This window comes from Mycteria americana, chromosome 1 (assembly GCF_035582795.1).
Source record: "Mycteria americana isolate JAX WOST 10 ecotype Jacksonville Zoo and Gardens chromosome 1, USCA_MyAme_1.0, whole genome shotgun sequence".
Classification (NCBI taxonomy): domain Eukaryota; kingdom Metazoa; phylum Chordata; class Aves; order Ciconiiformes; family Ciconiidae; genus Mycteria; species Mycteria americana.
Genome location: NC_134365.1, coordinates 155,696,982 through 155,724,796, shown reverse-complemented (window position 1 = coordinate 155,724,796; position 27,815 = coordinate 155,696,982). Strand labels below are relative to the sequence as shown.

The 27,815-nt window shown below is 36.4% G+C and overlaps 1 protein-coding gene across 3 annotated transcripts in view; it reads left to right on the top strand.

Annotated features, from left to right (window-relative positions):
- Positions 1-27,815, top strand: part of ATP11A (ATPase phospholipid transporting 11A) — a 132,752-nt gene that overhangs the window by 57,856 nt on the left and 47,081 nt on the right. For 2 of the 3 annotated variants that reach the window (XM_075525625.1, XM_075525641.1), the window contains exons 2-8: positions 4,913-5,035; positions 16,268-16,357; positions 17,495-17,575; positions 19,923-20,030; positions 23,578-23,706; positions 24,192-24,295; positions 27,127-27,177. In XM_075525625.1, the coding sequence (XP_075381740.1) occupies positions 4,913-5,035; positions 16,268-16,357; positions 17,495-17,575; positions 19,923-20,030; positions 23,578-23,706; positions 24,192-24,295; positions 27,127-27,177 (686 nt within the window). The remainder of the gene's footprint in view (positions 1-4,912; positions 5,036-16,267; positions 16,358-17,494; positions 17,576-19,922; positions 20,031-23,577; positions 23,707-24,191; positions 24,296-27,126; positions 27,178-27,815) is intronic. The other variant, XM_075525632.1, reaches the window with a different exon arrangement.

Genomic DNA, 27,815 nt, shown 5'->3' with positions numbered 1-27,815 from the left:
TAAAGAAGACAGTTTGCTTAAGATATCAGAAAGGAAAATGAGTTCCTTTTTTTCACTTTAGTGAATTATAGCTTCCTGAGATATTGAAGTTGTTTCTCTCCACTGAATAAAAAATTAGAAGCTGAGGGCATTTTTTAGTGCAGAGCTGTTGTAATGTATCCAATTAGATATAAGCAAAATATTCTACATGTGAAAGTTTTTTTTCACCCTGTGCACCATTAGTTCTCCATGCAGATTTTGAGTGGTAATAGCTTGTCAGTATCTGTTATCCTAAAACTCCAAAGTGATTGAGCAGCTGTGTGTTTGGTGTGCAATTTTAACAATGGTGCTAATTGGTTTATTGAGATCAAATAGTAGAGTTTTACTGAAACAACAGGCTGTTGCCAAAGGCTACGAGTGTAAAGTATTTCTGTGTGGAAGAACTTGAGTTACAGCCTGGGCGAGCAAGGCTATAGCTGATGCTGAGAATGCATTGCTGTCAAATCTGTGGTTAGTGTGCTGTCCATTTATGACTCTCTGAGAAAGTAAAAAAAGTAGGAGACAATATTGTTCAACAAAGCGTACTTACAGCCTGCCCAGGGCAGATTTTAGCTGAGTTTTCAACTGTACTTTAATATGCATTTTAACTTATTTTAGTAGTGTTTGTGTTTACATTATTTGGAGAGAGAACAGAATTTTGAACCGAAGACTGTTGGTACTAATTATGCCTAAATTACTAGTTCAAGTGGAGAGTCAGGAAATGTCATTCAGTGTTTCCATTGATTTCCAAACCATAAGTCAAACCTCTTTACTAAAAGTACTTGGAATCTTTCAAGGTCAGTTACTTTTCCAGGAGCTACTGCTAGCATCTTCCTGTCATCCTTTTGCTGTCACCTGTTGAATACTAACTCCCTTGTCTTTTCAGATAATATATTTTTATTTAAATTAAATTTAGATAAAAGTTAGCAGAGTAGCATGAAGGTGGATCTCAAGCTAGTTTCAGTTTGATTTTTAAATTGGAAAAATAAGCTGCATGAATACTTGAACTCATACACGCATTAAGGTATAATCCTGTTAACTGGCTCTATTTAGTGTTACGTAAAGATGACTTAGTCTTTTGCTGGTCTTTGCTTTCTGTATTGCTGACCCTGCTTGAAGAGTAAAAGCTAAGTAATGTTCTTCATTGGTGTGCCAATGAAACTAGGTCTGAGTACATTGAGCTTTATACTATAAATAGAAGCCGATAATGCTAAGGTTTATTTATGGTTTCTTGGACATACCCTTAATGGGCTTAAGTAATAGAACTTAAAAAAAAGAAGTGAATATAGTTCATTGTTCTGGCAGCGGCATCAGATTGCTTTTTTCAGTTACCCTGGTGTCATTCTGTAAATGATCTCTTATGTGCAATACCGGAACATTAAAAGAATTGTTGGATCAACGTGTTTGGCTTTGCAGGTTAGCATTAACAGACATTCAGTTGGTGTGTTTTGATGTCTCTAAGTGGCATGCATCCTGACTTATAGTGCGGTTTTCCTAAAAGCAGCTTTTTCTGCCTGATGCAAGTGAGTTTCTTTGTGGTTGTACTGAATAAGGTATGCTACTTCTTGCATTGCACTTTTACCTCACTGAAAAACATAGCCTTACTCTTCCCTGCTCAATTTTTACACTTGAACAAGGTATGTTTTGGGGTTTTGAAGTTGTTGAATTGGGTTAGTAAAGTGCATTTATTTTCTATTCTCTATTAACATATCAAAAAATAAAAAGTGTTCTGTGATAGCAGATAGTTAAAATTAAGTTAGATGTGGTTTTGTACTTTTGTGGTGAATTTATCAATGTATGATAAAACCAGATCCGGTTAAGCTAACAGAAGAGATTAAGCATGGATATAAAATCAAGATAAAGTAAACTTTATAGAGCCTTTCTCTAGGGATACAAATTCCAGGTTGTGACATTAAGTTGGTTTACTTAACATTAACACAATACTCCAGGGCCATCAGACAGGGCCATCAAACCTTTAAAAACTGGTAGTAATACAGGAGAATGCTGTTTAGAGCTCTGTCTTTTGTACTTCCTAGCTTGATAGGTAATTTCAGAGGACTGTTTTAACTGAGTAATGATAAACATTAGTTTATACAATGAAATTTTTAAAAAACGCTTTTTTGAACTAATAATATCCTTGTCAAGCTGTCTTAGTTTGGCTCATAATAAACATGAGAGAAATCGTCAGGCTGGGCCTGTGTAGAGGGAAGGAAAAGCCGAGGGATTTCTTCTTGATGTTCAAAGATTCATGTGTTAAATTCCTATCAGGCCCTCATGCAATCATCTCTGAACTCAGGCACTTAACTGTATCAGGAGTCATCTTTGTGTTGCTTTTATGTCTGGAATGTCCTTCCTAATGAAAAATTAATAAACATTGTACAATTTAATCTACTACTCGGGAATATCTCACACTCTTGCATTTCTAGGAGTATTACTTGGCACACACTTGTGTGCCTTGTACATTCAAGTGCACTGACAAGGTAAAATATATTGTGTTCCAATAAAATGATAAATGATACCACATTTTGTTCTTGGCATAGAAGGAAGGTGGAATATGGAAACATTTTTCAATGCTTTACTTCCTTCCAAAATACTTTGGCTTGCTGAAAGAATCCTACCTGGTCTTTAGAAGCAGGTTGAATGGCAGTTTGCTTTGAGTTGTGACAAGTCCAATCAGTGGTATGGGAGGAGTTGTATGGCTGGAAAATCAGCGTGATTTTTAAACTAATCCACATCCTAATTTCACGTCCACACTGGAGGGAGGGATCTGATATGTGAGAAGTGTTGTATGTGCACTCTCACTGGGTCAGGGATAGTTACGGAGTTTAGCATAAGCTGTGACTAGGCCACTGGTGTGTCTTATGAATGGTGGTCACTTTTACGTCCTTTATAAGTAGCTTGTCTTCATCTAACATTTAAGTGACTCTTTCAAATTATTGAATATTGAATCACATATTAAAATGGCTAAGAAAAACTTTGGTTTTACCTTTAGTTTTATGCCTCGTTTTGTTATTTTGGCCTTTGGTAGCTTCTGAAAATAATGCCTTCAATTTTCTGTAATGTGCAAGAATTAGTAATGATTTAGGGTCCTTTTTAAGTAGTTCTAGTATAAATGTTTGGGACAGCAGAAGTTGCTTTTCTTTAAGCCTCTTATTTCACTTTACATTTTACTTTGACTACTCAGCTATTCTATGGTTAATAGTCTGAGTACAGTAGGCTTTCTTTGTATATTTTTTATGTTCCCCCCACCCCCAAGAAAGTCATGCACATCACATACACAATTGTTTTATAAGCTTTTCTGCTCCAGGTTTCAGAGTATTGTGAGATTTTTATATATATATTTCAATGGTAATTCTTGTTGAAAGTTTGTTCTTTGCCTATGTGTTGCACTTGAGGCGGTGGAATAATCATACAGAAATGAACCAATGAAGGAAACGTTAGGGTGAATATTTTTTAAGTTTGAGAACTAAATTTTATTTTAGACTTACTTTACTAGTACAGACGTGGCTAGTAAATGGTCCAGAACTATTGACAGCAAGACTAGCTAGAAAAGAAGATACCATGTCTATTTGATTAAACTCTCTTTTATTGTCAAGAACTGCACAGCTATATCCAGCTGCTTTGGGGAGTGATACTTTGGCTGTCTTAACTACCAAACTGCTCCTGGTATTTGTTTGATGTTAGTTTTGTTAAGTAGCAGTGTGAAAGTTCACCCTTAGAGGCAGACAATCAAGCACCAGTGCCCAGGAGTGCTTTCAGGATGTATTTAATATATAAATAGATGTAGCTGTTGAAGACGCAGAAAAGAAGCTTCCATGTAATATGCTTAATGGAAGTATATGTAAATGCATCATTACAACATGAAGCAGAGTGTTTTAGTTTAATTTTATTACATGTTTAAATTACCCCAGGCTTGACCTAATGATGATGTTAAAAGAGCTGATGCCTGGGCTTCTCTGTGTAGGACAAAGTATTAGGAATGTATTCTGTATGTGAGAAATATTTTTTCACATGGTAGATGGGAATTAGTAAGACTGACTAAGGGATGAGCGTTTTGTAATCCAGGTCCCTAAAAAAAAAATTTCTAAACAATAAAAAAAAAATCTATCATTTTGTTTTTATGTAAATACTTCTCTACAGTGATTTGTAAATTTCTTTACAGTGAATTGAAAGCATAGAAGTGTTAATTTTGGACAGGCTGTAGTTGTGGGGTTTCATGATGCGAATATATGAACATTTTACTGTGGCTCACCTACTTTTTTTTTCTACTTGCAGACACAGCTTTCATTAAAGAGCCAGGGGATCTGAGTTGACAAGCTGAGGTCTTTTCCTGGCAATCTAAGAGTTCCTAAGCTTGTTCATGTCTGGGGAAATCGTTATTGCTAGTACTTCAGAGAACAGAGTTTTGCTTTGCTGCAAATAAAATACCAAGTTATGGCTGACTAGTCTTAAAAATGAGATGTACTTGTCATATATATATATGTCATATATATATATATATATATAAATATAAACAGTTTAATTACCACTGGTTTTATCAGTGGTAAAATGAGTAGCAATCACATAAACACTTAGTAAATATCTAATTTGACTGAGAAAATCTTAAGCCATTCTTTTTTTCAATTATAAAACTAATAAGTCAGAATAATAATTTTCATGGATTCCCTTTTATTGCCATAAGGGAAAGTGCAGTGCAATTAAGGCAGAGTTTTGACAATTTACTTAGTTTTATGTGTTTTAGTTGCCTTGATTATACAGAGAAGTGTGAGGGGTCACACACTGATGGCTATGTATGTGTTGATTATCAGACACATGATTAGTTAATTCAGTGTGTGACTCCTCTTACTGCAGAAATACTGAGTGAACTGACATGATGACTGTTTTTCCCTCATAGTGTGCTGGAGAAGAGAATTGGGTGGACAGTCGGACTATTTATGTTGGGCATCGTGAACCACCTCCAGGCACTGAAGCATACATTCCACAGAGATTTCCAGATAACAGAATAGTCTCATCAAAGGTAGTAGTATTTTCTTTCATTCATTTACATAAATCAGCTTAAGTTATTCTTTGTGTGCTCATTTATTTCCTTCAAGATTTTCTTCCTGTACTTCCTACACACTTCTCCTTTACCATGACTGGCAAAGGTAAAATGAAGGTATCTCAAGTTTCTTCTACAAAAACTAATTGCCAAATTGCCTCTAACATGAACAGGAATAGAATGACTTCTCCAGTGTTTACTATGGTACATAGTAAAGTCTTAGAGTGATACTGTGCTTTTCCACAAAGGAGTAGGAAAGCAATTTTCATTTGGGGCAACCCTAGAGTAAAGAAAATTCCCAAGGGAAGACCACATCCTTTGTAATCTAAAGCAATGTCTCAAAGTACTAGAAATAGTATGATCAATATAAGTGCTCAACAAATGAAGCTCTCTCCACAATAACAGTGCCATTCCCTTGAAAAGCTCATATTGACAAAACGCCATAGAAATAATATTCTTTGCTATACACGTACAAGTGAATCATTCTTAAACTCTTGATATTGTGATACATTTGTGCCCTTTAGAAACCTTCCAGTTGTCCCTCACTTTAAGTAGTAAATCTTTCTGTAAGCTTCAGCAGCTTTCTGTGAGCAGTTGGGTTGTTGGCACACTCCACCTGTTTACACTGACTGGCTTGCTTTAGCCAAAAGTTCGTACTGCAATGGCATGAAAAACTGAACATTTGGAGCTTACTGTATGGCTAACACCCGAAGAACTTCAAGTTTTTAATGTGATTAGATTTTAATCTTCATGAGCACACACCTTCAACCAATTACGAAATAATGAATTCAAAAGAATAGCTCCTCTACTAGGAAAATTTTGGTTTTGAACAGTGGCTCAGATCCACAGACTCATTTTAAGAACCTTAGTAGCCTTGTGATCTCAAGGAGCTGAGTGCTTACCTTCATGGATCTGAACACTTGCCATCCATTAATACAATGGCAAAGCTGTAATAAACCCCACATTTGCTCAAACTGTGTCTCTTTTCTTACATGAAATCTTGTATTTTACTACCTTTCTTCACTACTATTTTTACTACCTTCTTTCTGTACTTCATTCAAAGACAGTGTAATAACAAACAGCATAGTATCTAGGCATCTTTTATTAGAATGTTCAAAAGGTAATGCAGTAAATAATTCAGATGGAATACAGTCAGACTAGTACAGTGGGAAATCCTGTGCTCTACACATTAATTTATATTGCCTTTTGGATTATTGAAAAGTAAATACATTTTATGCAAATCTTTGTACTCCTGTGACACTTTTCTTATTTTTTTGTATTGTACATCTCATCTGGAACATATGTAAATAAAGCCATTGAAGTTACTGCTGATACTTTTTGAAATAAAAACATCCTACTGAACTCTGCAAGATGTTTGACATCTTTTTGTGATGATGAAATCAGTGGAAGTTTCAAGTTACCATGCTTTGCAGAGTGACATTTTTAAGCATGACTTAAACCTGGATTGAGCTGAGGATCCCTGCCAGCAATTAGTAAATATGTATGATTTCAATTAGTACAGGAAAGAGACTTTACTATGTTTATTTGGATATAAAGCATGTTCAGTTAAATATTTTAGATGTTAAACTCCTTAGCTGTGAACTGTATCTGTAAACAGTTTTCCATAAATAAAAGATTATTAGTGGAAATAATTTTACATAAATACAGTGTTTCTCAAATTTCTGTTTGTTGATTAAACTTCTCACACTTAAAAAAAAGTCATCTTTGTGAAAGTAAATACAGTGGTGATATTTCAGGAGGGAACAGAGTTCACATAAATGCTTTATGATATTGAACAATTCCTTAGACTGCCAAAAGCTCAGTTTTAATGACAGTGGTCTTTGTATGAGAACTTTCCATACAGTCTTCCCTGTACTGTCCCTTTCAACTAAACTCTGTTATGCACATGCTCCATCCCAAACAGCCTGGGTAAAGCACCATCGTGACTTGACTTGCATTCATTCTGGTTCTGTAAGCTAGCTAGCTCTTAACCTTTCACTCTTGTCCTTGTCACTTGCTCCCCTATGAACACTCTGGAGGGGCACCTTCCACAGCTTAGGAAACACAGATGTAAGCTTCCTGAAAAATGATCAAATGTACAAAATTAAGATGAGAAATCCATAGCTGTTAGAGTAAAATAAAGATACATGCATGCAAGCACACCGTATAACGTTATGTCAACCATGAAGGATATTTCCTTCGTCTTTCATCAGTAAGACAGTAACTTTCAGCTGTGCTTTTATAGGTCTTTAATGCTTATATAAGAAAGTATATGATTGCTTTTCAAGGATGAGGAACTCTGAACTTCCAAGTACAGATTTTACCAATTTAAGAAAACTGAATTTCTAAAAAGGGTAGCTTAAAACCATGAGGAGACCTCATCAATTAGACTATCTCTATGCTGCTGTACTAACAAATGTCCTGTCATAAAGCCCTGAAAAAAGACGGCAGCTTGAAATAACTAGGAAAGTCTAAGGCTTATATTATTTCCTTCCAGAGGTAAACTTTACTGTGCTTCACCAGAGGTTTCCTGGTGTCAGCAAGATAATAATTTGATTCCAGTACAGAGGGATATTTCTTGTATATTGCAGTGTCACTATGGAATGTAGTTAATGCTCTGTCTGCTTAATGACACATTCCTAGTCATGAAAAATGATATCTAGACAGACCTTGGCCAGACAAAATGCTCTTTTGATTTGATGTGTTAATTCAATTATGATTTTAACAACGCATTACAAAAAGGCTGTTTTGAAATAATAAAAGGCAAAATGTTATGTCTTTTCCATTGTGCATGCAGTTTGCTTATGTTCTAGAGGTAGTGACCTTTGTAGGGTGGATCCTTATGTTGATCTAACTTTTAGCTACTTCAGCTGCCTAGGTGTTAGCCTTTAAAGTAGCTGTTGTGTACCCTTGATTGAATTTATCATATGACAGTGGTGCAGCATGGCAGAATATCAGCTGGTAGAAACTCCTAATGCTTCAAATGAGAAGAAAGAAAAAGTATTTGAATTGGCAGGGAGGTTGCTTGCTTTCTTCTTTAAAAATTATTCACGTTTTGAAATTATTTACTGATTAGTAGAACTGCTATGTCAACATGAAAGTAAGTTAAACTCTGCAGCAGTAGCAGTTAACAGAACTTGGTGGGAAACAACTTTTTCCCTTCTGAAACAGGGCAAGAAAAGGTTTTTATTTTTTTAAAGACTGATAAATTACAAATTAACTTTTTAATATGAAACTTCCTTAAGGTCCAAACTTCATATTTTTGTGCCAGGAGTATCCCAATCAGTATGCTAAACAGAGTATCTGTACATGCATAGTAGTATGTGGATGTGCCTGACCAGCTAAGAATTGCCAGAGGTCCATCTGGCTCAGTATGTTGTCACCAGCAGTAGAAGCCTAGGGAAAAATGCAAGAACAAGTAAGCATAGAGTGATACTTCCTCTGAATAATCTTAGTATTTGCTGATCTGTGACTTAGCCATTTGTGAGCCAAAAGTGATGATTTTGTATTAAATAAGTCTTTAATGGATTTCTCCTCTGTGAATTTCTTCAATACTTTTTGAGCCCATGTAAATTTTCAGAGTACATAGTTAAGGCACGGGTAAACTGCAGAAATGTTTGCCAAAAGAAACTATGAACCTTCATTTTGAAACTCCTACTTGCTCACTTCAGTTCATGTTCTAAGTTCTTGAATCTGAGAACAACGGTTATCCCCTGTTTATCTTCTTGATTCTGTTAGTGATCTTCCACCATTTTCCTTTCCAGGCTGAATAACCTTAGTTCAATAATTGCTTGTGTGGAAGCTAGTTCATACCTTTGCTCAGATTGGTCTGTACCTTTTGCCAAGCCAGCTGTAGAGTTTTTAAATGGAAATGCACAGAGCATTCAATGTATAGGCTAGCTATGGATTTATACAGTGGCATAACAATGTTTTTAGTTCTTTATTCATTTGTTAATAATTTCTAACATTTGAATTCCTTTTCCTGATGTTGATCCAATATCTTTGAATGAGATCCAAGGATCTCATTCCTTTGTAGACAAAGTAGGGATTTGCATCTCCTGTTCTAGCTGGATCAATGAACTGAAGACTAATTGAATGTGTACATTTGTCTCTTGAGCAGAGGGGAAAGTAGTATAGAAAATAAAATCTTTTTTAGGCATCAATATGGAGTTCTGTAAGAACATGTTTAATTACAGCTGCTTACTGCTTTTGACAGACAACCTAAAGAATGAACCACAAGAAAGAATTAAAAATTTCAGAGATGCTAGGATAGGAATAGCCTGTTGAATGAGAGATCAGAGACTTCCCGGTGTGTCAGAGGCAGCTGACAAACTTAGAAACCCCAGGAATGTTCTGCAGGAGGACTGATTGTTTTTTCCATACCACCTGCAGAGGAAGCTGGGCTAGAGAGACTTACAAAGTCTTTTATTCTTCTTTTCAGTCTGTGGGTAATCAATACATAGTATTTTGCCTTGGTAATCCTGTCTAGCTGCAAACTCTTACTGTCGTAGTTTCATAAAGAAATTTTTACAGCTACAAAAAACATTTGTGCCTGGTTCACTAACATAACTGGAAGCAGTGGGGCCTAAGCTCTCAGAAGATGATACTGAGGAGTAGCAGGATATGACTCAAGTGAAATGCAGGATGGAAGAATTTGCCCTAAAGTAAAGAGATTTCATTCAAGTTAATTTATTATGTGAAATTATGAAATGCTGACTTATACTGTAGCTTTATTTCCTGTGTAGGTTCTTACAAAGAACCAGTAAGGTGAACTTAGATGGGAAAACAGTACTATTATTAACTCCTGCTTTGCCACGCTGTATAACTCTATGCATGGACCAGAAGTGCTCCTGGTTTTGTTTTACAAATAATATCTGCTGTTGTGTGCATGTTTCCTTGGGACTTCTCATCAAATACTGATCCAAACATTAATTTGTATGAGAATGGCCTGAAACAATAATGCTGCATGTTGAGAATCCTATAAATTGCAAGGAAAACCTTAGCTACCTTCATTGCTAATCTGATTAATTGTGAGTCATTTCAATCGCAGTGACTTATAAAGTTAAGTAATTCTGACATGTTTCAGTGGATGTTGTTGAAATGTTCCTTTCTTCCAGCAGAAATTCATGCCCTTGTGTTATACCTCTTCCCTGTAGCATTCACTCTTAGCATCATTATAAAAACACAAAGACTGGGGGGGCTCTGATTTCTCATTTTGTTGCCACATTTAGAAGAAATGTTAATACTGAAGCTTAAGGAAATATTAAAATGCCTCCACCAAGATGAGGCACCTGCAACCCAGAGGAGACCTAGGCTGTCCCGCACCTCTCCAAGGGTGATGCTTCATAACTGAAAGGATTTGTCTGGCCTCTCCAGGGCCATGACATGGCAGTTTCAAATTGAGGATTTCAAACACAGCCCTAAGCAATGACATTTGAAAGTCAAAAAAGCATCCAAAGCCTGCAGTGGGAACTGGCATGGTCATGTGTTTGGGCAGCTGATAAATATTTATATGTAGCATGCCATGTGGGGACAGAGAGGATGGGTAGACACAAGTGCATAGGGGACAGGTACCAATGCAGGGAATATTGTGCGTGCCTTTTAGTGTGGACTGATCTGCTCTAAAAGCAGCTGTAACACAGAGCTCCCAGCTTCTGCTCAGGTAATCCACTGACTCACAGCCATACTGGCTGAAGCAGAAAGTCAGATCCAACGCTGCAAGGGTTAAATAGTCAGGTTTGCCCAGCCATGCCAAAGGGTGAGTGGCGCAGGAGCTGTTAGCAATGAAGACAACGAAAGGGGCTTGATCAGCAGTCAATTTAAATGCTTCTGAATCAATTGGACTCTCTAAGGTGCCAGCTCAGGGATAGCAATACCTATGATGGGATGGGAATGCATGAGCGTGCAGTTCTCCTTCCAGGCACGGTAATACAATTTCCTTCTGTGGAGAAGTGCCAGTGCCTAGAGAGAGCAAGGAAGAGCTGTTAGCTCTTGATGATCTGCTCGGGGTGGGATTTCTAGGGCAATGGCTCTCTGCAACCTCCCTTGTGTTCCCAGGAGAAGCCATCTACCCTTCCCCTGCCTCAGCCCAGGGTTAACAGGGATCTTCTGTTCTCTGCTGGTACTGCCCCAAACAGAGCTTTTAAGTTTTTCATATCAGTATGGAGTCTGCATGCAGCAAGAGAGAAGTGGAAGAAAGGAAAGAAAGCAAGGAGGTCCAAACCTAGTGCCAGGGAGGATAGGTGTAATTCTCCTCACTTTACATATATCAAAGTGAAGCTTGCTCACTCTTGCACATGCTCTCTTACTCGCTTTATTTTCTTTTCCTAATGCTCTCTGTTACTTCTGTCTTTAGTCAGTCATCCTTGCTGTAAGTTTTTTTTAAAACTGTAATTAGATAATCTTCCAGATGCTGGGGGACGCCTTTGTCACAGGAGTTCCTGGAGATATAGCCCCTATTTGATAAGATTGAGAATTGCTGAACAAGGACTACTAAAGATAGGCTTCTTTGTTGTAGAAATCCTGTTTTAGCAGCACCTATTTTTAAGGAACCCTATGACAAAATCTGTATGCTTGTTCATTCAAATGCGTAGGCACCATTTGAACTAATTTCCCCAAAGCAGTTTCATTTTTGCACGCTCTCTGAAGTGTACAGGTGGCTCTTAGTCACATGCAAAGGCCCTACATGTAACAGAGCTTACCATGATCCATGTGATGTGAACCAGCCTACATCATGTGGCGTGGAGAAACAGGGGCCTCTCCCTCAATGGAGTGAATAAACACTGTGCAGGTGATGCACGTGTTAATAGTTTCATTAAAATATAGTTAACTATTTTTGTGTTAATTTCAAATTGTCCTAAACATTGCAAAGTGCTTTTCAAAATTTCATGCATATTACTATTCCAATTTTTTTGAGTCGTATATAAGCACAGAAGTCTGAAGTTTTTTGCTTGAAGAAGTTAGAGTTGAGACTGATTTAATACATGGTAGATCATAGATCAGTTCTGCTACAAACTTCCTGTGTGGCTATAAGCAAATCACTTGAGCCATACTCTTGACTCAGTTCTTAGGATTTCAGCCAATTATTGATTTCCTTTTTTCACACCCTTTACTATAGTTTTCTCTGCCAATTCTCTGTTCTATTAGACTTTCACAAATTGTGTTTAAAAAAAAAAGGTAACATTTTTAGAAATAAAACTAATTTTGAAGAAGTTGTCAAACTTCTGATCAGACCTTTCTCAGCTGTTCTGTTGAAGGGGGATAAATGTATGTATGTAATATATGTAATACTTATGATATTTTAATAGCATAATAATATGTATTATTATATATAAAATGTTATATGCACATATATGTATATACACACACACACAGTCCAGTTGTTAAGCTGGCAGCTTTAAGAATATATTGTCTCTAGGTAATTGATAGATACTATAAAAATCTGTACATTAAAAATACTGACATCACTATGGACATGTTCAAGTTTTGTGTATGTTTCTTGATCTGTTAAAAGAAAAACACTGAAAAACTTAAAGAAGTGACTGCAAGATTGTTGTTCAGCTTTTATCTGTTCTTCCCTGAATTAATTATACTCAAGATAGATTCTATTTTGCAGAAGGGATGAGAATCAGCATAGCAAGATGTCTCCAAACCAGGGCTGAAGTAATATACTAGATATTTTTGTCAGAATAGCTTTAAGCATTGACAAGAAACATTGGAAAAGGCTGAGGGAAAGGAGTGAAATCAGAGCAGGTTAGAAGAGAGACTGTGCCTATTTAAAACAAATAAGCTGTAAGAAACTGAGGTGTTGACAGAACTCAATAATGCAATATGGAGTGCTTTTTTCATACAGCTTCAGCTTTTGATGTCGAGTGATTACTTAAACTCTCCTTTTACTTTACAAAATATCTGCCTCTTGGGATGGAAAGAGAAGCTTGAAATGTGAGCCAAAATTCTGACATACAGATATCAAATGAGAAGGTCAAAATACAATGTTTAAAAAAATTAAACCCTTGTTAAAAAAGACCCTATTTTATATTTTTGAATTCATGGGACTGGCTCTAACAAGGAGGTGTTGGAGCTGGAAGCAACACGGCATTAGCGAAGAGGATGCAGGAATTGGTGAGATGGAGCAAGGGCATGAGCAGGAATACTGCAGAGGTGCGCATAAGTAGTCCAAGCACATGATTACAGAAATACACCAGCACTGCAGGTGCTGTTACAATTCTAAATGGGAAGAAAATCTACTTGAATTACGCTGTTTGGACTCTAGACAGACTGATTTTACAGTTCCTTGCACAGTGCTTCAGATGCATTTGTTCGCACGATGTGTTCATCTCTCGGATGAGTATGTAACCCTACTACTTGCTGGCTGACGTATTACCTCCTGTATGTAAAAGGCATGTATGCGCTCTGGCCTCTAAGTTTTTTGCAGCAATTGAAAAAGATCAGTTAAGCCTTCCCCAACTTAAAAGCTTCAAGTGTGTATCTATTTGGATAACCTTATTTCCTTCAAGTGAGTTATAGTTAAAAAAAAAAAAAAGGGTAGTTAGATATACATAAACTGCTTTTCAGAGTTTACAGAGAGCATGACTGGAAATTCTCTCTTCTGAAGAAGAGAGATGGTATTAACTCTCTGTCTGGGCGAAGTAATCTGGTGTATTTAATACCCTAATTTTTAATATCTTTTCTGCAAAGATTTTTATTTTGTTCCTGCCTAACTAGGTTAGAGAAACTGCCTTGAATGCAGTTATGAGATAAGTATTTTTCTGAGTGACAGCCACTCTGTTGTTTCTCCTGGGAGTGATTATGGTGGTTAAACATTAAGTCATCCATTTGTAGATACTGCTCTGAGCTGCTGATGCCTGGGGCAGGGGGAGGTCTGTCTAGACATCTTAGTGGTCCTTCTTTCTTGCATAAGCTCCTTCAAAAACTGTTACTTCTCCTTTGAAGAAGAATGGGCAGAATAAGGATATACTTTGTATGTCTGAAACCCAGTGTAATAGTGCTAAAAGTCTGTCGGGTTGATTGCAAATAAAGTTTTAAGAAGTTCTCTGTGTTAAAGAAGCATCCATTTTAAGTGACACCTCTCAGACCATAAAAGTGATCTGCTCCCAGGTTATTCACATTTATTCAGGTAAGAGAGTTGCTAACCAAAGGTGGAGCTGCAGGAAAGACCACTGCTTGACAGGGAAAGCAGTGAACTGAGGTTGGAATATGAGGAGGATCAGATACTAAGGGTAAAGATGAACATTCAATCTTTTTATAGATTGTTGTTTAACTAATTTACTTGACTTTCTCAGTCAGGTGTTTTAAATATCCAGTCTGACAACAATATGCTATTGCCACACATTTAGTCAAATAACCCTCTAGGAGATTTAAATAGGAAGTTACTGCTTAAAAGATTATATTTTTATTTTATGAATGGTCATTTGGGGAGCTTGTATAAAGCATCAAACTTTTAATGGTCAAAAAACCTCTTTAACATGGAAAAAACACTTGTTCTGTCAAAAGAGCTAAACAGAAAAATGTAAACTAGTTTTTCACTGAAACCTCTAATTTTTCCTTCTCAGCAACCAGAGATTCATAAAGAAATAAATGCATAAAATTAGAAAACAGAGATAATTTGCCTGATAATCAAAGTTAATGATTAAAATAAAAAATTATTATCATAGAATAGAATCTATATTGTCACATATCACAGTAGAAGCTTTGAATGATTAGGACTGTTGTGCAAGGAAAAATAATCAAGTCTAACCAGTTCTGTTTTGAAAGTCCATGATAAGGAGCCGGGTAGTGGGCAGTGGAAGCAGCATTCCAGTCTGATGAAAAGTATTCTGATTGCAAGATGAGAGCACTTGATTTTCTAGCTGTTGCATGTATGCCTGCCTGAGTTTTGGCTTGCTTGCAGGTGATTTAATATTGACGTAACTATTAAGCAGGGTAAGTGTTTACTTAGGGCATATTTAGAATAGATACTGATTTTTGGCACATAATAGAAAAATAACATTTCATTCCTATGTCCTACACATGTCCAGGCTTTAACCCCAAACAAGTAAAAAGATGACTCTGCATAGCAGGGGTTTCACGGACAACTAAGGCATGCTTCTTGGGGATCCTTTTCATCTGCAGGTGGAATAGAGGCATTTTCCTTCTAGACCTCTGGCTGTCTTTGCTTTTGGGGCCAAATTCGGAAGATGTATAGCTCGTGGCATAATTTGCGTATCAGCAAGTATCAGTGCAATCTGCTAAGAAGAGACAAGGCACTTTCGTAGCAGAGCAAAAAATTAGGAGAAGCTTCTTAGCCCGTCTCCTTTGAAATGAAAGTTACATTAGAGTTGTCATTTTATCATGTGTCCAATTATAATTTGGATAATAGGATGATACAATGTTAGTTTTCTTAAACCGTTTTTCACATGTTTTCACACAGTTTTAGCTGACGTTTTTACATGTGTTCCAATAAGCAATCCTTGCAATTTTTTTTGGACCTACAGAAATGAGCTGTGTAAAAAGAGTGTATTTGAAACTGCTGTAGGGCGGGAGAAGGGACTAGGTGACGTAAAGTCCTTTCTCACTTTTATATGATTTTTTCCTTTGAAGTTTTTGCATTTTCTGTTTGCACTTTTATATACTGTTTCTTATGTAATTTTATTAAATTTTAGATAACTTGTAAGATCAGTAGAGAAATATGCAGCCATATACTCTTATTCAGTGCTATAGTTTATTTTGAGGAGTATGCTTGTCTCCAGGCCAAGGAAGAGAAGAGGGGCTGACAACTTTTATTTGGTCGACTTGCTATGACTGCATTGTTAACTCTGAGTGCCACTTACCTCCTTAAGTGATGCGTACAAAAATGGAAGTGAATTAAAAGCGGTGTTAGAAGCAACTAGGATGTTTTTAAAATCCTTTGATTTAACTGAACTGTTCTATAACTAAATCTCTGACTGGTTGCTAGTCAAAAACAATTTCAGTCCCTAGTACCAAGATTATCACAGCTGAGAAAATCCTGAGGCAATTGATACAATTCGAAGAATACGATTGCCAATTTAAGGTTTCATTCCAGTAAATTATTAAACAAAATAACAGAAATACTACCACTTTTTGTTTAGTTTAATCTTGAATTGTGAATTATAATTTTTTTTTTATTTTGGGACATAGAATGCAAATAATACTTCTCTCACAAACACTGATAATCTGTGCATTTGTTTTCAGTACACGTTTTGGAACTTTGTACCGAAAAATTTGTTTGAGCAATTCAGAAGAATAGCTAACTTCTATTTTCTCATAATTTTCCTTGTTCAGGTAAGCTAATCCCTATTGTTTAATAAATTTCTGGACTCTTCCTAAAAAACCAAGGAGTAGAAAAATGTTTAAAAATCCACTGGTTTTGAAGACTGGGGAGGTAAATGGTTGAGTTTGGATAGCCTTTTACATTCATGATGTGGCAAAAGGAGTTTTATTTCACTTCCAGGTTGTAAATGTGAATCTAACCTAACAGAAATTGACACCATCTCTGGTTTGATGGCAAGACATCCTTGATAAAATTGAAAAGAATGAGGGTCATTTTTTATTTTTATTTTTTAATAAACATCCAGATCAGTAAAACCATTGTTATAAATTATGTGGACGATAAACTTTTATTAGTTTTGCTAAATATTATATGTTTTATAGCAGGATGATGCCTTGGCAGAAATTTTCCAACTGTGCTGTCATCAAAGCCTGTAGAGAAACCAAAATGTAGATGCTTATACAATGCTTGCTTAGGGTGGTACATAAATACTTGGTTTTGTAATTATTACCTCAGATAACTAGTTTGCTACTTTCCAGGTGTCTTCATTGTGAACCTTTCGCTATCGCTTAAATGTGTTAAACAATAAAAATCTTACTAAGTTAAGTGAAAAGCTGTATTACTTTGTGCAGATTGTGCAGAAAGAAAAGCTATGCGGATTCCCAGGGTGGTTTTGTTATTATCTGAACTCCCTCTATGGAGTCTGCCTCTTTGTATATAATTGCAGAAGCCACAGCTCAGTATTTCAGGATTTACTCCTTCCATGCATAAGAACAGCTGTATTGTATAACATGTGAAAACAGCACTATGCTAATTTCTAACACTCCTCAGTAATTTTGTCTCCAAAACTGCAGCTTTCCAGTCTGGTGCTTACTTAAACTCTTGCAAGCATTTTTACTAGGCATTAACATCTGCATGTAATGTGATCTAAATATAGTATTGCATCTTATTATAGCATATAGTTATTTTTCAAATTTTGTTGGTATGGTGTACGTTCTTAAAATTGTATCAAAGTATTGTTCTTTTTAATTATAGTTCCTGGTGCTTTGTAACATATTGGTGAAATGATTACTTGAAACATCTTGTTTGAAAAATTGACTGCTTACATTCACAAAAATGTAACCAGAAAATACTTGTTCCTTTTGTTGCAGTTAATTATTGATACACCTACTAGTCCAGTTACAAGTGGACTTCCACTTTTATTTGTCATCACTGTAACAGCTATCAAACAGGTGAGTAATTTAGTGAGCAAAAGTAAAACTAAAGACAATATTATTATTTGTTTTGCATTTCAATTTTCCCTGCCTTTTTGTGTTAGAATGTCTTAGGGCAATGCCTAAAGAATGATTGCGATGAATTTTGAGAGAGTAATTTTATTTTTGTTTCTGTAGTTTGAGTAGAATTGATTGCTCTATGATGATGTCTCATTAATTCAACACAAGCGTCTAAATTATTTTATAATTTTGATGTCCTTGTGCTCCAAGGAATTATTTACATTCTTGTGTTAACTCGGCACACTTGGACTTTTGTTTGTTTGTTTGTTTCTAGGTAGCTGTCCACATCCTATTATGTTTTTCTTTAATGGCTGAAAATGAGTTAGTAAGAACTACAAAAACTTAAAAGATAAATCTGCTGTTACCTTTGAGGTTTTTTTAGCCTTTACAGTATGAACAGATAATAAAAATTATTTTAGTTCAAGTCTTCAGTATATGTTGATTATAATCTACAGTTCATAACGATAGCTGCAGTGCATTCTATAGATTAGTATTGAACAGACGCTATAGTATTCTCTCATTTTTATTGTGAAAATTAATCCATAAAATTGAAGCATTTTTTAGAAGTCAGTTCTTGCCACGTCATCAAGTATAAGAGATCCTAATAAAAGTTGTTCTGTTGAAATAGAATTGCATAATACAGGTATGGAATTGTAAAGGTTTGCCATTTCACTTTCAACTTAGGTAGTACCAGAAGGAAAAGATTAAGGTAGTTTTTCACCTGCTACCCTAATGCTGCAGTGCTACAGTTGACAGTTGAACTCTGTGAGTTCTCAGATTATCTGTGAGAGCATCCAAGGTAGTGATATTTTTGCTCTCCATTGAATTTTCAAATGTGCTCAAGAGAGTTAGATGTAAAAATGCTATGGAATACAAGTAATATTTTCCATCTCTTAACCACTGGTGTCTTTGTCAGTCCCAAACTTTATCCCATGGCAGGACCTTTTGAATGGAAAGTTGCAGATTCCCTGTCCATTACTTTGTTTGTATAAAACAGAAATTCATAGGATAATTGAGCAATCAAAATAGGTTACTGTCCTGGTTTCAGCTGGGATGGAGTTAATTTTCTTCCTAGTAGCTAATATAGTGCTGTGTTTTGGATTTAGTATGAGAATAATGTTGATAACACACTGATGTTTTAGTTGTTGCTAAGCAGTGCTTATACTAAGTCAAGGACTTTTCAGCTTCCCCTGCTCTGCCAAGTGCACAAGAAGCTGGGAGGGGGCACAGCCAGGACAGCTGACCCCAACTGGCCAAAGGGCTATTCCATACCATATGGTGTCATGCTCAGCATATAAACTGGGGGGAGCTGGCCGGGGGCAGCGATCGCTGCTCGGGGACTGGCTGGGCAGTCAGCTGGTGGTGAGCAGTTGCATCACTTGCTTTTTTGTTTTACCCTGGGTTTTGTTCCTCTCCCTTTCTCTCTCTTGTTATTTTCCTTTTCATTACAATTTATTATTATTGTTGTTGTTATTATTATTATGGACATGGTTTAGTAGGCATGGAGGTGTTGCGTTGACGGTTGGACTAGATGATCTTAGAGGTCTTTTCCAACCTTACTGATTCAATGATTCTATTATTATTATTACAATTATTATATTTCAATTATTAAACTGTTATTATCTTAGCCTATGAATTTTCTTACTTGTGCTCTTCAGATTGTCTCCCCCATCCCACTGGGGGGGGGGGGGGGGGGGGCGGGGAGCGTGAGTGAGCGGCTGCATGGTGCTTAGTTGCCGACTGAAGCTAAACCACGACAGTTACTCTGCGAAGTCTCTTGAAACAAAATTCTTCAGGACTATGTATATTGTATATAGGGTTAAAAAGTTTGACATAATTGTATGACAATCAGGAAATATGACAACCTTCAGTCATGTCGTCACTTTATCATCTTTCAATATGGAGTCCCAGTCTTCCAAAATACATTTTCTACACTTTTATCTTCTCAGCAACCACTTCTATAAGTAGTTTGCACTTACTCAAGAGTCAATAGAGCATGAGCAAGAGATGATCACTTAAACACCAGAAATTGTTCTACACATTGTAAACATCCCTATTCATCAAAATGTCTTCATTAAAATATATAATTTTGTTGACTAATTGTAACCATGAATGTTCTTTTTCATGTGTCTAGCATGACTGTATTACTGACGTGTATTACAATTTCATTTGTTCTAGTGAGAATATTTTTTTTCCTTATCTTGATCAAGGATAATTTTTTAAGTTTTTGTTGCAAGCTAGAGCTGTTCCGTGTCTTTATAGCCAAATGTGCATCACTGCATCATTCCATTTCACTGTTTTCTAGGGTTATGAAGATTGGCTTCGACATAAAGCTGATAATGCAATGAACCAATGCCCTGTTCATTTCATTCAACATGGTAAACTGGTTAGAAAGCAAAGCCGAAAATTAAGAGTAAGTAACTATGACTTAACAGATTTTTGGAGTCAGGCTTTACTTCACACTTCTTGTAAAACAAATTATATGGAAATGTAGTGTAGACGATGTTGTAGCATTTATTACATTTAATGGAGATTTGACTTACAATATACTAATTTTTAATTTCATGCCTCTGAATAAAGTATTTTTAGAAGCTAGATATGTTTCTGCTTTATCTTTGCTTTATTAACTTCCCTCATAACTGTTCCTTTCATTTTCCATTTTCTAACTTGGAATTTCACTCATGAGTTGTCTTTTCTCTGTTTTTGGTCCTCTGTGGGTATGTCCATTAATAATTTATTTAAGCCTGATTATGATAGTCAAACGCTACTGATTTGTCATATGTATACAACACATATATATACGTACATACATATATATACAACACATTCAGAATACTTTCTTCGTTACCCATCAAATCACAGCTTCTTTATTGGCCTTCTGAATGCTGCTACATTCCCTTCCTGGTGTTTTGAAGGTTATTTTCAGAAATTAATTTCTGCTTTCTTCTTGTTGTTGTTGTGAGCAGATCAACTTTTCATCATTATTCTCTTTAGAACTCAGCAAATTTGATAGGTATTTGTTTGTAATTTCCTTATTTCCAAGATCTTTGTTAGGGATATCTCTTTTCTGCTCTGCCTTGTTTGGGCATAAATGGCTCTACAGTGTGCACAGCCTTTCTGCTGTGACGTTCCCTTTGAGTGCGATAGCTTCTGCCTAGGGCTTCCCAGTAATAAAAAAAATTAAGACATCACATGCTGAGTATTCTGTGTGTGTAACTAACAGTTAAATATTCCAAATAAAAATAATAAAGTACCACATAACTGGAATTTGTATTCCATTAATTAATCTATCACCTATATTTTCTCAGTTTCTCTCCTGTTCTTTGCCTTTCAAAGATTGTATTTTGAGCAACTAAATGGTAGGAGAGCCAGGCATAGGAAATATTTGCATGGAAAGGGATATCTGTATGTATGGGTAAATGGGTAAAATTCTCTGACCTGTATTACACAAGAAAACAGACTAGATTGTATAAATGTACACCCTTCTGCACCTGAAGCCTGTGGACATTTGATTAAAGAAAGGAAAAAGAGAATTGCTGAAAGATGAGGTTTCTTTTTCACAGAATCACAGAATGGTTGAGGTTGGCAGGCACCTCTGGAGGTCATCTGGTCCAACTCTCCAGCTCAAGCAGGGCCAGTGAGAGCTGGTTGTCCAGGACCATGTCCAGATAGCTTTTGAGTATCTCCAAGGATGGAGACTCCACCACCTCCCTGAGCAACCTGTGCCAGTGCTCAGTCACCCTCACAGTGAAAAGGAAATGGACCCTTGCATGTTTCAGGTTGTGCCCATTGCCTCTGGTCCTGTTACTGGGCACCGCTGAAAAGAGCCTGGCTCCGTCTTCTTGCACCTTTAGCTGACATGATGGCAAATGTTGTCAGAACACCTTTTAAATTTTGTTAAGAAGATACTCTTTGCTAGTATTTTTAATTGTTTTGGTTTTTTTTTTCCTTATTCCTGCCTTTTTTTCTTTTGCAAATTGTTTAGATTATTAACTTCTGTTTTAATAGGCTGTTGTATTATAGATTGCTCCTGGCCTGCAGGGTGGCTTGTCTACCATGGCTTACAGAGAGAATCTTGCTAGATTAATTAGTAAATAATAAGGATCATTCAACACTACGATCTGTGAAAATCAAAAGTAAGAGGACTCTTTTGTCTTTGAGTTGCACCTAAAAACTCACTTTCTGATATGTAAATGTTTTCAGTGGCAACTTAAACTCCAGACACAGTGGGCATTTTTTCTCATGCTTGTTCTTGTAGCGGCATTTCAATGTCGCTAAACTGGCCTCCCGACTTTCTCTCTGGCCAGATTCAGTGTTCTGAAGAATTCTGATTTTTTGTTTTATGGCATCTGTAGAGGTGATTAAACTTGCAGTAATATTGTTGTGTTTTAGGTAGCTGATAATTAAATTAATGTTGTTTTCAGTGGTAAAGAGAGCTAGTAAAATCAAAATAGTTATGTGGTGTTCTTACAATTTGTTCTAGGAATAGGTGGATTCTCTGTCTCCTAATGGTTTATTCAAGATAATTCCCTAACAGTGTTTTGTCTGGTTTTGGTAAAGTTCTCACTTTGAGGGCTTTATTATAATTTGTCATGTCACTGTCTTTCATAATTAATGATTTCATGGCAAAAAGGCAAGGTCTCTTGAAGACACATCTTGGAAGAATAAGGCAACTTGAGCAGTAGTCTGGTCCGTCAGGCTCCACTGCTCTTCAGGTTGAAGGCTCGTTATTGTTCAGGCTGGCTCCAGCCAAGACATTCACTGCCTCCAGTTCCAAACCTACCCCTTCTCTGTCTCACTATGTATCTTCACTTCCCTGGGTCTGCAGAATGATACGTGAGAAGCCATTTAATCAAAAGAAAATACATGAGGAATTGAATCCCTTCCTAAATTTGAACAGCCTAAAACTTTTTATTATTTGTTAAAAGTGCAGCTTTTTTCCTCCCAAGAAACGAAGTAGCTAATTTTCATTATGCTGTTTTAATACGTCTCTATTTATTTTTAGATGTTACTATTACTGATTGTTATCAGACTATTTTACTTAACTAGAATTTACAGATTCCTGCTAGACTGCTAAAGCTTTATAACTAAGAGAACAGTGACTAAGCTGAATCTTATAATAATGAATCATGACATAAAAGTATATTGAGCAGATGCTGAGCTACATGAAAAATTGCAAAAATTACATATTTTGCTGGGATTTTTATTGACACTTCGATATTATTAAAACATATAGTATATCTTTGCCATTTGTTCTTTTTTAAATATATATATATCTTCCTTTGTAAAAGATGAGCTCCAAAAATGTATTGAAGGCTGTTTTTCTCAAATGAATGCTTTACAGTAATCTTTTGAATTTATATTTGGTTAACTGTTCTGTGATGCTCTAACAGGCCTTAAGATATTATCTATGTTTACATGACTAAGAATTAATTTGCTCACTTTTAAACATGGATAAAAATAGGATGGACGTCTAGTGACAGATTCTGCTGAAAATGTATCCTGTTTTCATTGGCAGACTTGGAATTCTTAGCTTTTTCAGCTACCTCTAATTATAATATTCTGAGCTAGATGCTTCTCCTCAAGAGCCAACGAGAGTAGCTCACATCTCCAGCTGTTTTTGAAACAATATTTTGTTGTATTTAGTCTTAAAACAAGGATAGTATCTTGCATATCTCAAATAACGTTGCAAAACTTAGTAAGACAGTACGTGCAAAATAGTTTGACATCCTGAGGAAAGGTAGTACGCAGTAGACCTCATTCATTCTCCAAGGTGTGATTCAATTTTCAGAGATTTTTCTGTAGTTCTTTACTCCTGTGGTAAAATCCTGGTGTAAATAAAATTGATGAATTTTCAAGATATTTGAGTGAACCTAGGTTTTGGTTTTGAAATCTGAAATTTGGGCTGCTACATAAATGATAAATGCATTTTATTTTGTTTTGTGGTTTTTTTCCCCTAGGTTGGAGATATTGTAATGGTAAAAGAAGATGAAACATTCCCATGTGACTTAATATTTCTGTCAAGTAGTAGAGGAGATGGAACATGTTTTGTTACAACAGCTAGTTTGGATGGTGAATCCAGTCATAAAGTAATAAATGTTCTACGTTTCCTTTTTAAGGCAAAGTTTGCATTTAATTTTTTACACAGATCACACTATGACTTCATGCATATATGTGTGAGCACATAGACTGATTTGTGTAACTTTGTTTCTACCAGTTGACTTAATTTTTCTTAAAGTTTCATTATTTTATGGAAAGTTTTAAAACATATTTATTTGTGGTTTTGTCAGTGTCCAGTATAGGCATGCAGATTACAGAGATAATGCACAAACTTTATGTACTTAAATGCTTTTCATGGTGACCTGATTTGTGAGTACACTGGGAGGTACTTGCATATAATCTAAGAAGATGCCCAGTTAGGAGCATTTAAAGGTGCATCTTATTTGAACTATGAGCTCTTATGCAAAATCTAGTAAAGCTCTTTCACGCTGAACTGAAGTATATCTGCAGATTAATGTCTTGTATATCTGTCCTTACTTTTTCGATCTTATTTACACCTTTTTGTTCACCCCAGACTTACTATGCTGTTCAAGATACAAAGGCATTTCACAATGAACAAGAAATCGATGCACTACATGCTACCATTGAATGTGAACAACCTCAGCCTGACCTTTATAAGTAAGAAAAGAATTCTTACCTGTTTCATTTAAGGTACCCTACCAGTAAATTATAAGACTATCATAATGAAAAGATTACTGGCTGCATCTGCATGGTTAGAGTGGGCCCCAGAGTGAGCTTAAAGTCAGGTTAGTCTTCCATGTGTGCTCTTTTCCTGCAGGTAGTTCAGTGGTCTGCTGTAGGGCAGTGGTCTCCAAAGGGGGGTGTGCAAGACGATCCATTGGGGTGCGTGACTAAAACTTTAGGACTTCTATTTCTATTTTTGTTTAATCTAAAAAATAAGAAAGAAATTAAGCTTTACTAATGTTTAATACATTTATTGACACTGGCACCCTCACTCAGTCTGTATGTCGGAGGGTCCCGTGTTGCATACAGTTTGCGAGGTGTCATGGGGGAAGAGAGGGTGTTCCACAATGTGAAGAGGCTGACAATGGCATCCTCACTCGTTCCTTTGCTTTCAGTGTATTGTGAAGTATTGCAATTTGTGTGTGCCTGGTTAAGTGGATTTACGGGTTATATTATCTAGTTTTAACTAAACTAACCCTCAGAAAATGGTCAAGTGGCTAAAAAGATTCCCGCAAAGAAACTGCATATTGAAGATAATACTAACAATGCAAGCAGAAGTGAACAACAAGAAAATGGCAAACATTTCCACTCCTAGTATGAGCTCTTCATCAGCCACATTTTGAGGTAAAAACAATGCCAACCTAATCAGATCTGAGAAGCAGTCAGTCAGAAGCTTGAAATTGTCAAGACTATTTGAAAGATAGATTTACATCTGCTATCATTAATGATGAACCTCACCCTATGTGCTTTGAGATATTAGCTAATGACAGTATGAAGCCATCATGATTAGCAAGATGTTTAAAAACTAAGCATCCAGAACATGAAGAAAAACCTTTACTGTTTTTTAGCAATGTTTGAAGTCATGCAATACTCAATATCTTATGGAAGTACTGTACAAAATTTCACTAAACTTAATGATAAATCTTTAGAAGCCTCTTTTGAGGTTTCTTTCTTAATAGTGAAAGACAAAAAGCCACACACTATTGGGGAAACCCTTGTTCTTCCTGCCGCAGTAAAAATAACTGAAATAATACACAGAAAACAATATGGCGACAAACTAAAATGCACTGTTTTGTCAGCAAACACTGTTGGAAGATGCAGAGAAAACATTGCTTGTTTCTGAGGTGTGGAGGTATCTCTTTTCCCTGATCTCAGTGACCAAGGAACTGCTCTAGAAATCTGCAAGAGAACAGATTCTTTAGAAAAATGATTCCGTGAATGGCTTGATCCTTTTTTAAATACATGGCTCATGAAATAAACATTTGGAAGTTGAAGCTCACACCATTATAGGTGGTGGAATTTCCTGGGACAGCTGTTGAGACACAAATAATGAGAACACATGGGTAAACACCTTCTATCTCTGCTAATTTTTACTTGGCACTTTACCTCTCAACAAACCACAGTGTTAAATCTTTCTTTCCAAAGGCACGTGGTCATTTTACGTCATGATGCATCATAACAAACTGTACGGTGTCTTTAGATGTGGCTCTACTGTGTTGTATATTCTCTCAGCAACCAGGACACTGCTCCTCTGAGCCTGAGAGGTTCCCTTCCAGGGTAACAGACCCACCAGCTCCCCACAGTTTCCTCCTCCATCCAGAATGCTACTATCAGGCTTAATCCCTTTTGGTTTGAGGTTACCCACTTGGATAGTGTTATTGCAAATACAGTGTACTGGGTCTGGCTGGAATGGAGTTAATTTTTTTCATAGCAGCCCATGTGGTACAGTGTTTTAGATTTGTGACTAAACCGCTGTTGATAACAAACCAGTGTTTCAGCTGTTGCTGAGCAGTGCTTGCACAGTGTCAAGGCTTTCTCTGTTTCTCACCCTGCCCTCCCAGCAAGTAGGCTGGGGGTGGGCAAGAGGCTGGGAGTGGGCATGGCCAGGACAACTGACCTCAGCTGACCAAAGGGATGTTCTGTGCCATACAATGTCATGCTCAGCAATAAAACTGGAGGGGGAGGGACTCTTTCCAAAGTAACTGTTGCTTGGAGACTGGCTGGGCATTGATCTGCTTATGGGATGTGGTGAGTGGTTGCCTTCGCATCGCTCGGTTTGTTTTTTCCTTCACTTATTAAAGTGTCATTATCTTGCTTTTGCTCTCCTGATTCTCCCCCTATCCTACTGGGGTGGGGAGGGGGAATGAGCAAGAGGCTAGTGGGTACTTAGTTGCTGTCCAGAGTCAACCCACCACATATACCTAAAACGTACTTAGAGATATTCAGAGGAAAAGTTGCTTATTGGCTTTATGCTTTGGTTTTGTTTTGTTTTTAACTCAGTTGTAGGTTTTAAGTTTTGTAAAGGATAATAATCACACTGTTACTTACCTCAGGTAGCTTAGAGAATAAGATTTCTTGTCTAATTAGATTTATTCATAATTTTATAATCTTTCAATCTTTTTATACACTGTTCTGTGTATTTTTGTATCTACATGTTTTAAATATACCCATATGTATCTCTGTATTCTTGTTTACTTCCTGGATAATCAGAGCATGTTTAATTGGAAGCTCTTTGCTCACTGTAATAAATACTTCCAATAAAATACTTCTCAAATAATCTATTCTGACAGATACTTTTTAAAGATTTCAAAAGTGAGAGTAATTTGCTTTTTTAAATATGTATGTGTGGTATATATACATCTGTATATAGAGAGAATGACATGTCCTTGTAATGTACATTTAAAAAATGGAACTATTGCGACATATATACATAAGAATACACAATTTAGCAGTGCTGGTAAACTACTTGTGTATTTGCCTTGCAGATTTGTTGGTCGAATAAATGTTTACCATGATAGGAATGAGCCTACTGCAAGGTAGGGAAAATCCAGGGTTTCTACTCATTTAAACATTTTTAGGGTTGAATGAGTATCAATAATGAGAATTACCTTTGTTTCACCAACATTGTGCTGCCTTGTCTTAGTGATAAAATATTTTCTCTTAGAAGTTTACAGACTGTAATTTCATATATCATGAATATTTCATATTTTAATCACTTAGATTTCTCTTATTTTATATCTTTATTCAACTTAAGTTTTTATTTGACATGTGTTTAGTTTGTAAATGATGTTGATAGGATTTTGGCGGTACTTGGATAATACTGTGACATTAACATGGGGTCTTGGTAGCACACCAAACAGTGTGAATAGTACCACTTGCGTATTCCTCTCATTTTTCTTCTTAGAAATTGAAGAGTTTGAACATGCCAAATATCATGTTTAGTTTTACTGAGGGGTGTTGTACATTTGTCCAAAATGTCCACAATATTATGTGCGTTCAGGAAGGCAACATCCCGGGAAATACATTTTGTATGTGGTGTAGGAGACAGCAATCTATTACCCTGGGTCTGGCACCTAGAAGGGTCTGCATCCTGTGCAGATAGGTTTCATCCTGAAGGGAGTGCAGTGCTTTCTAGTCAAGGAGTAGTCTGTAGCCCAGGACATTCCTTGTCCAG